The 13,643-nt window shown below is 44.3% G+C and overlaps 1 protein-coding gene across 3 annotated transcripts in view; it reads left to right on the top strand.

Annotated features, from left to right (window-relative positions):
- LOC110493905 (TOX high mobility group box family member 2) overlaps positions 1 to 13,643 on the top strand; it is a 142,332-nt gene that overhangs the window by 68,728 nt on the left and 59,961 nt on the right. For all 3 annotated transcript variants that reach the window (XM_021568496.2, XM_021568497.2, XM_021568495.2), the window contains one exon: positions 1,381 to 1,440. In XM_021568496.2, coding sequence (XP_021424171.1) covers positions 1,381 to 1,440 — 60 coding nt within the window. The remainder of the gene's footprint in view (positions 1 to 1,380; positions 1,441 to 13,643) is intronic.

Genomic DNA, 13,643 nt, shown 5'->3' with positions numbered 1-13,643 from the left:
AGAAATTGATTTAATTTTACTTGCAGTGTGTAACCATCATCCAATGATTGTGGCCCACAGACTAATGGTTCCCTCAAGGAGAACTCATTATGCTGAAAGCATCGAGTCTATCTAAAGGATGAATATGAGAGTGATGAGAAGTAGGGAGACAAATGATATAGTGCTAGTTATTGCCGTCATCTAGCCTCGTACGGTAGCAATGGTGGGTTTGACAGCACGTCAAATGGAACGACATTGGAATATATGTACTGTAAAGCTCATTGCACATATTTCCCACCCCTACTGTCAGTATATCAGTTTATATTACTAAAGAATGGTTTGTTACATCTCTCCACTTTGGAATCAATTCTACAGGTTCAAAGGCTTAACTTTGGCTAATATCCTTATGGACTGGCCTGTGGTTTTTCAGCCTCTACATTATACAGTAGCTTCCATTGTTTAGCCTATATCTCTTGGCAGTTTGAAAACAGTGTAGATCTACGCTACAGTACTGCTCCACCAGAATGTAATGACCTTACTGTACAGCCGTGGCAGCTCTACAGGCCCTTTTGGCTGACTTCCCCTCGTGTGTTTTGCTTTCTCATAAAAGCCGAGTGCCAACTAGTGGCAGACAGAACAGAGAGGCCTCTGTGAAGTGTGAAGCATTCCAAGCCGCGACCTCTGGCTGTGACCCGAGTGTTAATCACCGCTACAGCGAGAACGGCCACCATTGGCCTCCACTAACCCCCCTTGCCCCTCTCACGCCCTCCCCCACCCACCACACTAATCAACCACCATTCCCCTTTGCTCAGGGGCAAGCTGTTGTTCGCCCACCCGGCCCTGGCCCGATGGAGGCTTCTCTCTGGCGGTCTTTTTTTTCTCTCTGTCGGAGTGTGAAAGTGCTAAAGGGCCGTTGTGCCCTCTTGGCCTCCGTAGGGCCCTGACTGCCGTTTTGTGTTGTGTTGTGTTTGTGCTGGTGTGATTAGCTCTCCGGCGTCCTCATCAACACCTCGCGTGACACACAAGGCAGCCCAAGTCACAGACGAGTCTGACTGAGGCTCGCACACACACATACACACACAGACACAAGCACGCGCGCGCACACACACACACGCACGCACACATACACACACACACACACTGGGGTTGCTGCAGGCAAGCGGAGCAGTGTGAGTTTCACTAGTCTGACTGGTCTAATTATATGGGGCTCTAATGAACTGTAATTACTGACATCCACGAGAGCCACTGAGCCAGTGTGGTTTAAAGGTGACTACTATGGAGTAATTTGACTCGTTCAAAATGGTTTCTGTGCCCTGACTGATTTTCTATGCGCTGACTGATTTTCTTTCTATGAACTGACTGATTTCTCTCCCACTCTGTTTCTCTGTTTTTCCCTTACAGTTTGATGGTGACAACATGTACATGAATGAAAATAACCAGGAGTTTCTCTCCCCAAATCAGGTGAGTCGGCATTTTTCTTTTTGTTGATGAAACACCTGCTTCCTTTTTTTTTTTTATATGTCTGGACTAGAAAATGACCAGACATGCCTCGGATTTGATAAGGTCTCACGGTGGACTGAAACTAAAGCTCTATTCTACGTTCAGGGTTATTCAAATCACAGCCTCAAAGTACAGGGCATTTGCTGGTTTTCCTGATCCATACCTGGTAGTTCATTAATCGATTGTCATTAAATGGACAGAGATTCCACTCACATTGGGTAATAATTAGACTTGAGATCATCACGCTTAACTCATATTCTCACATTGTCTCCCATTAACATAAATGTATTGATTCACACCAAAGTCTTGAGTTGCACCCGCTTATCTCAACTCTGAATTGGCCCGAAAGTGTTCATGGTCTGAATCAGTTCCCGATTAGAAGAAGTGGTGGGGACCTTGAGGACTGTATTTGTGAAAGGTGGTCCTACATAATTGGGTCCAATGAGATTCATGAGAACACAGGACTGAATGCATCAGCGTATGCTCTGTACTATAGTGCGTTGTACCGCAGCTGGACTAAAACACATGGGTGTTGCGTTTGAGCTGGGAGATTTGTTGAATTTCGCTGTAAGCCTCACTGCCATACAAAGCAGGGAGAGGCACTTGTCTTTGTCAATTGCAATCACTTGAGTGGGCCAAGAATATCTCTTATCAGATCCCGCTGCACTGTTGTTCTAACTTATAGAGATGGTCATACCCTAGAAACACAACATATAGAACATATCCACACAGAGTTTCTAAACTCAGAGGCACAACATTGGGAAACGTCTGGGGACGCTTGTAAAAACAGACCAAGCAGACCGGGCCGGGGTTTGGGGTCTGAGATGTCAATGAGAGAAGTTCAACTACTTAAGACATTGGCTCAAATCTAGGTTGAGTTGAGAAAGTTAACAACAAAGGGGGAGGGAAAAAATCACATGTTATTACTCCAACCTCGTGAATGTGACAAACTGACACGTTTTCATTTTCATCCAAAACAACTTTATATCAACGGAGTGCCTTTGATTTGACGGCCTGCACATACGCAGTTAGTCGTGAGACGACGGTTAGACCCGGTGATGTGTTTCTGCACATGTGGTTAGCTAGCCAACGCCGCCATCACATCACCTACAAGCGTGATCGGGGATTTCTATTGGAGAGGCAGTTTCTGCCTCTCTTCATACTGTACTTTAATATCCATTAGAAATTCACAATCCTCTCCTGGCTTCAACTTCTCTATCGTCTGTCTGTTGCATTTCCTTTTACTGGTATGTTCTTTTACCATTTTATCCTTTTTACTATATTAAAATGTATTTGGGTCAGTGGTTCTGGGGGGGAAAGAACCGACGCCTCCAAACTGCCTGAAACTGCCTAGATCATCTCGCTGTAATGCCCGTGTATCTTCGGCTAATCGGGCACGGTAATCTCCACTATCTATGGTGGTGGTTTCAGTTCGATCACTGTGATGAGTCATAGAGAAATGGGGTCAGATCTTCTGTCATGTCCACTGTTCCCATGCGTATAGACCTGACCCCAGTTAGCTGAGAGCATAGCTCTTTCACTCTCACTATATAGCTATCGCTCTCCCAGCTAGATCTCTCTCTCTCTCAGTTCAATGGGCTTTATTGACATGGAAAACATATATTTACATTGCCAAAGCAAGTGATATAGATAATGAACTAAAGTGAAATAAACAATAAAAAATGAACAATAAACATTACACTCGCAAAATTTTGCAAAGGAATAGAGACATTTTAAATGTCATCGTATGCCTATATACAGTGTTGTAATGATGTGCAAATAGTTAAAGGGAAAATAAATCAACATAAATATGGGTTATATTTACAATGGTGTTTGTTCTTCACTGGTTGCCCTTTTCTTGTGGCAACAGGTCACACATCTTGCTGCTCTGATGACACACTGTGGTAGTTCACCCAACAGATATGGGAGTTTATCAAAATTGGATTTGTTTTCAAATTCTTTGTGGGTCTGTGTAATCTGAGGGAAATGTGTGTCTCTAAAATGGTCATACATTTTGGGCAGTGTGCACATAGCCCGTCTTCTCTTGAGAACCAGGTCTGCCTACAGCAGCCTCTCTCAATAGCAAGGCTATCCTCACCGAGTCTGTACATAGTGAAAGCTTTCCTTTTGGTTCAGTCACAGTGGGCAGGTATTCTGCCACGGTGTACTCTCTGTTTAAGGCCAAATAGCATTCTACCATTGCTATTTTTTGTTAAAGTAATTCTCTTTTTGTTTTCTCATGATTTGGTTGGGTTTCATTTTGTTACAGTCCTGGGGCTCTGTTTGTGAACAGCTTCCTTTTAGGTGGTTGTAAAATTCAACAGCTCTTTTCTGGATTTTGATCATTAGCGGTATCGGCCTAATTCTAGTCTGCATGCATTGTTTGGTGTTTTACATTGTACACAGAGGATATTTTTTGCAGAATTCTGCATGCAGATTCTCAATTTTGTGTTTTTCCCAATTTGTGAATTCTTGGTTGGTGAGCGGACCCCGGACCTCACAACCATAAAGGGAAATGGGTTCTATAATTGATTCACGTATCTTTAGCCAGATCTTAATTGGTATGTCGAATTTTATGTTCCTTTTGATGGCGCAGAAGGCCCTTCTTGCCTTGTCTCTCAGGTCGTTCTCAGCTTTGTGGAAGTTACCTGTGGCGCTGATGTTTAGGCCGAGGTACGTATAGTTTTTTGTGTGCTCTAGGACAATGGTGTCTAGATAGAATTTGTATTTGTGGTCCTGGCAACTGGATTTTTTTTGGAACACCATTATTTTTGTCTTATTGAGATTTACTGTCAGGGCCCAGGTCCGACAGAATCTATGCGGAAGATCTAGGTGCTAGAAACTGTTGTATGCTCTCCTTGGTTGGGGACAGAAGGACTAGGAACATCAGTAAACAGTAGACATTTGACTTCTCTATAGCTCTCTCTCTCTACTTCTCTATTTCACTCTTTCTTCTCTTGCTATTGGCCCTTATTTATTTCTGTCTTCTCTTTTTCTCTTGCTCTCCCTCCCCTCCCTATCTAATTTTATCTTTCCCCAGTTAGCTTTCTCTCTCCTTACGCTCTGCCTCTATCTCTCCCTATCTCTTTCCCACTCTTCGACTTGTCCTTTCTCTCTATATCCTTCCCCTGTATCACCTTTTACCTATCTCTCCCTAGTTAGCTCTCTCTGTCTCCGTCTATCTCTCCCCAGTTAGCTCTCTCTGTCTCCATCTATCTCTCCCCAGTTAGCTCTCTCTGTCTCCGTCTATCTCTCCCCAGTTAGCTCTCTCTGTCTCCATCTATCTCTCCCCAGTTAGCTCTCTCTGTCTCCATCTATCTCTCCCTAGATGTTTCCCCTCCCTCGTCTCCTCTCTCTCGCCACCTGCCTCTTTCTTTCCCCTCTCTCTCTTCTCTCTTTTCCCGCTCTCTCTCTGGCGACAGTCGAAACAGGGCTGATTAAAAGACAAGGTCAGGCCTCTGGCCCGGCCTCAACTAGCCCTTTGTCTGCCCAGGGTCACTCGCGATCGTCGTGGCAACAGTGTACAATAGAGTAACCAGCAGAGAGTGTCCCTTTACTCCGCTCTCTCCTAGCACCGGATCGATACGGCACCAAGCAGGGAACATGAGCTGCATCCCAAATGGCACGCCATTCCCTATATAGTGCACAACTTTTGACCAGGGCCCATAGAGTTCTGGTTAAAACGTAGTGCGCTACATAGGGAATAGGGTGTCACTTGGGACTTAGCCCTGACATGAAAACCCTCCCCAGCTATTCCTCTAGACTGGACTAAATGCCTGTGAGCTTGACTTTTCTATTGTAGCTTGCTCCTGGAAGGCCCAGGGAGTGCTCTCTCTCTCTCTCTCTCTCCCTCTGTCCCTCTCTCCCTCAGTAGACTCGAGTTAAAAACTCTTGCACTGAACTGAACTGAGGTAGAAGAATATGAAGATATTTTGTATGTATTAATTTTGTGTTAAAGGCCCACTGTTCTATTTCCAGCCATTTATGATAGTCAATTGAATTCTTGATATATATTATATAGCCACTGATTCTTGAAAACATCACTTACAAATGCCTCATGGGCTTAGTACAACTGTCTAACCCCTTGAGTGGGCGTTAAAATTTTTTTTTTAAAGACACTGTCATCCTCCATATGACCTTAACTACAGTAAATTCCCTTTTTATGCATTCCCCCCACGATTTAAATATTTGTTTAGCATAATAGACGTTTTGGGGAAATCGGTGGGAGAGAGAGGGAGAGAGTAGCAGGAATAATTATCTTAATGGAGGGACTGTTTGGACATGCAGCCGAAGTAGCTAGCGGAGATTATAATCTCGCAATTAGTGTAACAAGGTTTTATTGATTGGCCCTGTTGTAGCGCCACGGCTGCCAAGTGGTCCGCTTGTTGTACATGCAGAGCGAGTGTACCTTCGCCAGTCATTCCGCTCTAACACTACGGCACTACCGCGTTCCTCGGCTTGGCTTCGCCTGCCTGCATGCGGTGCTGTGTCTGGGCATTAGCAGCATCAAATAAAAAAAAGCCTTATGGATCATGATTTGGATGGCCCGTTTGAAAGGCCTGATGATGAAGTGAAGCGCATTTTCTCTGACTCACTGTAGTACAATTACAATTACAGTACCCCCCCTCTGTTGACGAAAGGCAGCCTCTGGCAATGTCTAATTTCAAGTTGGGGCTGCCTGTTTTCTTTTTGTACAAGTTGAAAATAGTTTCACTTTTTTGGGGGGAGCATTCCATGTTTTGTGTTGTTCGGCTTTGGCATAGTATAGGTTTCAGAATCGTGTTTTTCATATAGAAAAAATAAATTCACAGTGATTGTAATTGAAAACCATCTTAGGTATTGGAGACACACCCATGCCTTACAGCCTTCAACAGCTATCCACTCGTTTTTTTTATTTTTATCTCTGCACATGTATCTAATAACACATTGTAGACTTTGTGCTCACTCTGATTATGATGTCACATTCCTGGCACCGTATTCCCTTTATAGTGCACTACATTTGACCACAGCACATAAGTCTCTGGTCAAAATTAGTGCCCTATATAGGGAATAGGCTGCCATTTGGGATACAACCCTAGAATTATAGGAGCTCAAGTTCATTTTCCTCATTTTTCTAAATGAGATCGGTAATTCGCTAGTTGGCCGCAACCCAATCTCCTGTCTGCGCGCCTGATTGGTCAAAATCGGTCTTGTGTGACTGACAGGAAATGCTCTGATTGGGGGAGACGGTATCATTGGATCGTTGTCCCTGATTAAAGCCGGTGCCGCCACAGTTTTGTAAACTCCCGCCATTTGGGGATCCTCGTCTGTGCCCACCGCCCCGGCCCTGCTGCTAGGAATTACCAGTCCGTCGCATTAGTTTGATTTACAGCTTCCTCTCGCTGTTTAGATTGGGTCTGGGACTGAGAGTGGCAGACTGAAAACCTTGCCCTCCCCCATCCTCTTCTCTTCCTCTACCCCCTCTACCTCTCTCTCTCCACTCCCATCTCCTACCCTCCTCTCCCCTCCTCTCCTCTCCCCTACTGCGCTCAACCACCCCTCCACCACCACCACTACCCCTCCACCTCTCTCTCTCGCTCCCTCCATCTTTTGTGAAAATGAAAACAAAGAGCAGGCTGCCAAAATATTTCTGTGGCCGTTCGCTGACGAAGCAGGGGTGGGAGACAAAGCTAAAAAGATGTGCAGGCATATTTGTTACTGCAACAAAAAGCTCCCCCTCTCTCTCTTTCTCTCTCTCCCTCGCCGTGGCCTTTTGTTTTTAGAGTGATTTGGAAAATGTCTCCCTTTTTCACCCATTAAAAGCCTTCTGTTTGAAATAGTTTACTGACACGGGACTGCAAATAAATGCACAGCTGTATGTTTGTGTAAGGGCCCTTTGCCGTGCCGAGATGTCAATTTTCCATGTTGCCGTTAGGTGATCAAATTAATCTAATGGCAGCCTTAATGTGTTTTTGTAGGACTTTCAGAAAACCAGGCTTAGTCCCAAATGGCACCATGTTCCCAAGTGCACTACTTTTGACCAGGACCCATAGGGAATAGGGAGGGAATAGGGTGCCATTTGGGATGCAACCCATAAGGGTTGATAAGGAGCCAGTCATTCAGGATTGCATTAGATAATATTTTCCACACTATGCGATGATAGATTTCTATTTACTGTTTGGGGTCGTAGAATGTTCTTAATTATGTTCAAAGTTTTGCTTAATAACTTCTAGTTTCACTTTAGTGAGACTTTTACACTGACAGCATCACATTAGATTCACAGATAGTGTCATATTAGCTCAAAGCAGGTAAATACATCCAAACCTTGAACGGAGTTATGAAGGGTTCTGTTATGGCCGTGGAGTCTTCATCCCAAATGGCACCCTATTCCCTATGGGCCTTGGTCAATAGTAGTGCACTATTTAGGGAATAGGGTGCCAATTGGGACGCGGCCATAGAGTGTGTGTACAATCATGGCTGAGGAATAAGTGGCTCATTCACGGTGGAGAGCTGTCCCCTCCCTCTGCATCTTGGAAAAACAATGGCACCATGGATCGAAACCCCAGACGTTTGCACCCGTTTTCAGCAGATGTGCCCATCGCCAATGCACAGCCACATTGACTATTGACTCCAGGCCTGTAAGACTGGGAGACACTTAAGAACCCAGTGATACCATGGTGGAAATGCACGCTATTGTTGTGACTTGCATGCATATGTGCAAGTACTGTACACGCACGCATGCACACACACACACACACACACACACACACACACACACACACACACACACACACACACACACACACGCACACACACACACACACACACATACACACTCCTAACAATCACCAGTGTAATACACATTTGTGTGTCCACACGACTGTCCTGTCAGCGTCCTCATTGTCAGTTTCCACAATTGTCTATAAATGACTAAAGATCCACCAACTGTCCTTTCTGTGTGTTTTTTATTCGCCAGACATAAAAAAAAACACGACAACAGCACAATTAGGCTTTGTCAGTCAGAATCAGAAACAGTGGCGTCATTGTTTTCGCACCGCACCAGCGTTGACCTTCGATGTGAAAACAGTGTTGAAAAAAATAGTGAAATTATAAAATAGAAATCCATATAAAAGAGCTGATGTCATTGGATTTGTTTATCGTGATGCACGGTGCACGGAACTCGTCGCCTGCGTCCCAATTAGCATCCTGTTCACTACATAGTGCACTACTTTTGTCCATGGCCCAAAGGGCTCTGGTCAAATGTAATGCACTGTATCAGGGATAGGGTGGCATTTGGGACACTTCCATCGACTATACAGCAGCAGTAGCCCTGTTAAGCCTATCAGAAGAGACAGGGCAACCAATGAATAAAGTAAAAAAGATTCCTCCTCTGGAGAGAGATGGCTGCTCTCTATAAGAAGCGACAAGGGGGATACTGCAGAAATAATATGTGTGCCAAATTTGACTTTATAATGCTGAATGCCTCCTGTCAGGCAATAAGTTTGATTTTAGGTCCTCATTTGAAATGTTGAAATCATATCCCCTCCCTCCCTCCCTCCTTGCCTTTCTTTGACCCCTTCCCCCACGCCTGTCACCCACGTCAGTAGCAGAACGTGTGTCACAATCTCTCTCTAATTGACTCTTCAAAACCTGAGCTTTGTTTCTGTATCTGATCATTTGTTTTCTTAGCATTCTTATGATTGCATTAGCGAAGATCGTGTTTGAGCTTACACAGTTTACACTGCGAAGCATCTGCACACAATCACTATCGGAGGGGTGAGCGAATTAACTGAACTCTCTGTCCACTGCATCAAGTCTGAGCTAAGAATACAATAGCGAACGCTTATTAAATCTAGAATCTATTTCTGCTAGCTTAGGCTAACATCTGCCCCCATCATTCTCCAATTCAAATTCATCCAACTTTATTTGTTCTTTATTTGTCCATCTTCATTAATCCCATTCCATTGTCTGCCCAGTCTTCTCTGCGTTTCGTCTGGGAACGTTTGAACAACGTTTTGTTCCACTCCAGTGTACCGCAATAATGACCTGTTAGTGATGGGATAGCCCCAACCTCTCCGAGCATCCTCTTCCAGTCAAATCAAAGTGTCATTAGAAGAAGGGAGAGAGAAGTAGAGAGAGACAACCAGAGAGAAGGAGAAAGAGACGCCGAGAGAGTTCTTTGTGTTGTTTATTATTGAATAAACCTCACTCCATGTAACCCCAGCATGTTGTGCAATAGCTCAGCCCCCCTAACTCCGCTGTTGTTGTGCCACTTCAAATTAGTCACTCCCGGGGCAGCCTTCTATCTTTGCCAAATGCATTAGTACGCCATTCCGAACTCATACCGCCTAGGGTTAAATGCAAATTATATCATTTCTGTCAGCCAATCAAATCAGAGTGACCCCACGACCCAGGAGATGAGTCCTGTGCGTAATGAAATATGACATGGCACAAAAGGCCTGATTCTAATCGCAACCGACATATGATCAGATGACTATGACCTCATGACCTTGGACGAGGAGTGAGGAGTGAGAAGCTGGGAGACAGAGGGAGGAGGGGGAGATGTGAGAGGGAAAGAGGGGAGAGACAAGAGGAAGGGAAGAGACATAAAATAAAGAAACGATTGCAATTAGCACGATTGTTTAGTAATCAACTAATTTCTCTAGGATGAAATGGACCATATCTGTGCTTAAGAAAAAGGGACATTTTGTCATTTTGTATCTGTCATCGCCTTTCATTCTTTAGGCCTTGTTAGCATTGCGGGGCATTGTCATATCTGAAATAGCCATAGCCAGCATTGTAGCTACTAGATATTTTTTATGGTTATTATTTCCTAGATGAGCCCATGACACTGTGTTGGGGCTGGAGCGATGCCTCACTTTCCTCCTCAGACAGAAACTTAGATCCACGGTTTCAGATTCCGCAAATGTCCAAATAGTAACAGAGTGACGGGTAAATAATGCAGCTAGTCTGTTTGGAGAGAGAGAGATGGAGAGGGAGAGAGAGAGATGGAGCGAGAGAGAGATGGAGAGTGAGAGAGAGAGATGGAGAGGGAGAGAGAGAGAGAGAGGGATGGAGAGGGAGAGAGAGAGAGAGAGAGATGGAGAGGGAGAGAGAGAGACGGAGAGGGAGAGAGATGGAGAGAGAGAGATGGAGAGGGAGAGAGAGGGATGAGAGGGATGGAGAGGGAGAGGGAGAGAGAGAGAGGGATGGAGAGGGAGAGAGAGAGAGAGATAGAGAGGGATGGGAGAGAGAGAGATGGAGAGGGAGAGATGGAGAGGGAGAGATGGAGAGGGAGAGAGAGAGATGGAGAGGGAGAGAGAAACAGAAAGAGAAACAGAGAGAGAGAGAGAGATCGATGGGATGGAGAGAGAGAGAGAGAGAGAGAGAGAGAGGAGGCTCTTTGTGGTGTGTTGATATCCTTGACATGATATTGTAGCAAAAGAACACAGCTGATGGCTTTAATTAAAGCCTGTATTATGGCTGGGAGAGAGGGACAGATAAACAGAGAGAGAGAAACAAACATAGGGGAGAGGGTTGTCCACGGTTTGAGCTGTCTAAACAGGACACACATGGACTTCTTAGCTCACGGTGATGCTGTTGAGTTTCCAAAATGCAAAGCATGACATCACCCAGTCGTGGAGAAGGACGGTTCCATACCCTCATACAGTATATTGTCGGGTACATTATTTTCTCATAATTTTTCCCAATATCTGCACATGGAACAGACCACCCTCTAATGTCAACAGGGGTGATGTAACCCCCCTCTACTCTTGTCCATGGCATCATTTGTGAGGCGTAAGCTTTCTATGAGGGGAATGTCAGCATGAACGAAAACGGATGAGGCACCCAAATTCTTCCCCAAGATAACCCTCCTCCTTTCTTTTCTTGAAAAACAGGCCGTATGAAAGCGAGAGATAACTATGACTTTGTTTTCTGCACTCTGGGTGGTGTGGAAAGGGGAAGAGGGTGGGTGTGGGGTGTAAGCATAAATCACAATTTGACAAACCTCTTCCAATAGGCAGATAAGTGCACATTAGTGGTGAGGCAGATTTGTCATCATCATCACCCCACCCCAACGCCCCAAACCCCCTGTGCTGTCGGTCAGGCCCTCAGCTGAATCGTTGGGAAGTCGAAAGTCTCCTCTCAAACTATGTCGTGAGTGGAGGCGCTGCCTTGACATAGTTTTCTTTTCCACTGACTCATCTAGTTAGCGAGGTGTATATAAGAACAGATAGATGGTATATACTGATGGAAATGGCTGAATTTAAATGGGTGTTTTGGGGGGGGGGGGTCTGGGGTTTGCCCCCAGCCAGAAGGAAATATCTGCAATTGATATGTCCATTTTGAAACAAAACAGTATGTATAGTAAGCCGCATCCCCACTTACTGCAGCAGTTTTTCACAATAAACTTGAATCAAAACAAATTGTCAAGTAAAATGACTACAACATATAACATATCAACAATCAACTCATCACTCATAATCTTAATTTGTGTCCATGATAATACATTTATTGTGTATGATACAGACTTGATGTGGGGCTCAGTTGGTTAGAGCATGGCACTAGCAACATCAAGTTTGTGGGTTACATTTCCGCTGGTACCACCCATACGAAGACTATTATGAATCGCTTTGGATTGCGCCGTCTGATAAGTGACATATTATATACTACATTATGATTCAAGTTTCTTTCCTTCATTCCTTTGCATATAAAGTGCATTCGGAAAGTATTCAGACCCCTTGACTCTTTCCACATTTTGTTACATTACAGCATTATTCTAAAATGTAATAAATTGTTTTTTTTCCCCCTCGTCAATCTACACACAATACCCAATAATGAAAAAGCAAAAACAGGTTTTTGAAATGTTTGCAAATTTATTAAAAAATAAAAACAAAAATACCTTATTTACATAAGTATTCAGACCCTTTGCTATGAGACTCGAAATTGAGCTCAGGTGCATCCTGTTTCCATTGATCATCTTTGAGATGTTTCTACAACTTGATTGGAGTCCACCTGTGGTAAATTCAATTGATTGGACGTGATTTGGAAAAGAAACACACCTGTCTATCTAAGGTCCCACAGTTGACAGTGCATGTCAGAGTAAAAATCCAACCATGATGTTGAAGAAATTGTCTGTAGATCTCAGAGACAGGATTGTGTCGAGGCACAGATCTGGGGAAGAGTACCAAAACATTTCTGCAACATTTACGGTCCACCGTCATTCTTAAATGGAAGAAGTTTGGAACCACCAAGACTCTTCCTAGAGCTGGCCGTCTGCCAAACTGAGCAATCGGTGGAGAAGGACCTTGGTCAGGGAGGTGACCAACAACCAGATGGTCACTCTGATAGAGATTGCGAGTTCCTTTGATGGAGATGGGAGAACCTTCCAGAAGGACAACCATCTCTGCAGCACTCCATCAATCAGGCCTTTATGATAGAGTGGCCAGATGGAAGCCACTCCTCAGGAAAAGGCACACGACAGCCCTCTTGGAGTTCTCTGGTTTGAAGAAAACAAGATTGAACTCTTTGGTCTGAATGCCAAGCGTCATGTCTGGAGGAAATCTGGCACCATCCCTATGGTGAAGCATGATAGTGGCAGCATCATGCAGTGAGGATGTTTTTCAGCGGCAGGGACTAGTCAGGATCGAGGGAAAGATGAACGGAGCAAAGTACAGAGAGATCCTTGATGAAAACCTGCTCCAGAGTGCTCAGGACCTCAGACTAGGGTGAAGGTTCACCTTCCAGCAGGACAATGACCCTAAGGACACAGCATCATCACGATCAAACATCTCTGGAGAGATCCTGAAAACAGCTGTGCAGCGACACTCCCCATCCAACCTGACTGAGCTTGAGAGGATCTGCAGAGAAGAATGGGAGAAACTCCCCAAATACTGGTGTGCCAAGCTTGTAGCGTCATACCCAAGAAAACTCGAGGCTGTAATTGCTGCCAAAGGTGCTTTAACAAAGTACTGAGTAAAGGGTCTGAATACTTACATATGCAAAAGTGATATTTCAATCTTTTTTTTGCTTAGTCATTATGAGGTATTGTGTGTAGATTGATAAAGATTTTTTTTTTTTTATCCATTTAAAAATAAGTCTGTGACATAATAAAATGTGGAAAAAGTCAAGGGGTCTGAATACTTTTGAATGCACAGTATGTATTACCACAAGTTTGTAAAAAT

Source organism: Oncorhynchus mykiss, chromosome 17, assembly GCF_013265735.2.
Source record: "Oncorhynchus mykiss isolate Arlee chromosome 17, USDA_OmykA_1.1, whole genome shotgun sequence".
Taxonomy (NCBI): domain Eukaryota; kingdom Metazoa; phylum Chordata; class Actinopteri; order Salmoniformes; family Salmonidae; genus Oncorhynchus; species Oncorhynchus mykiss.
This window is presented reverse-complemented; position numbering and strand designations above follow the sequence as displayed.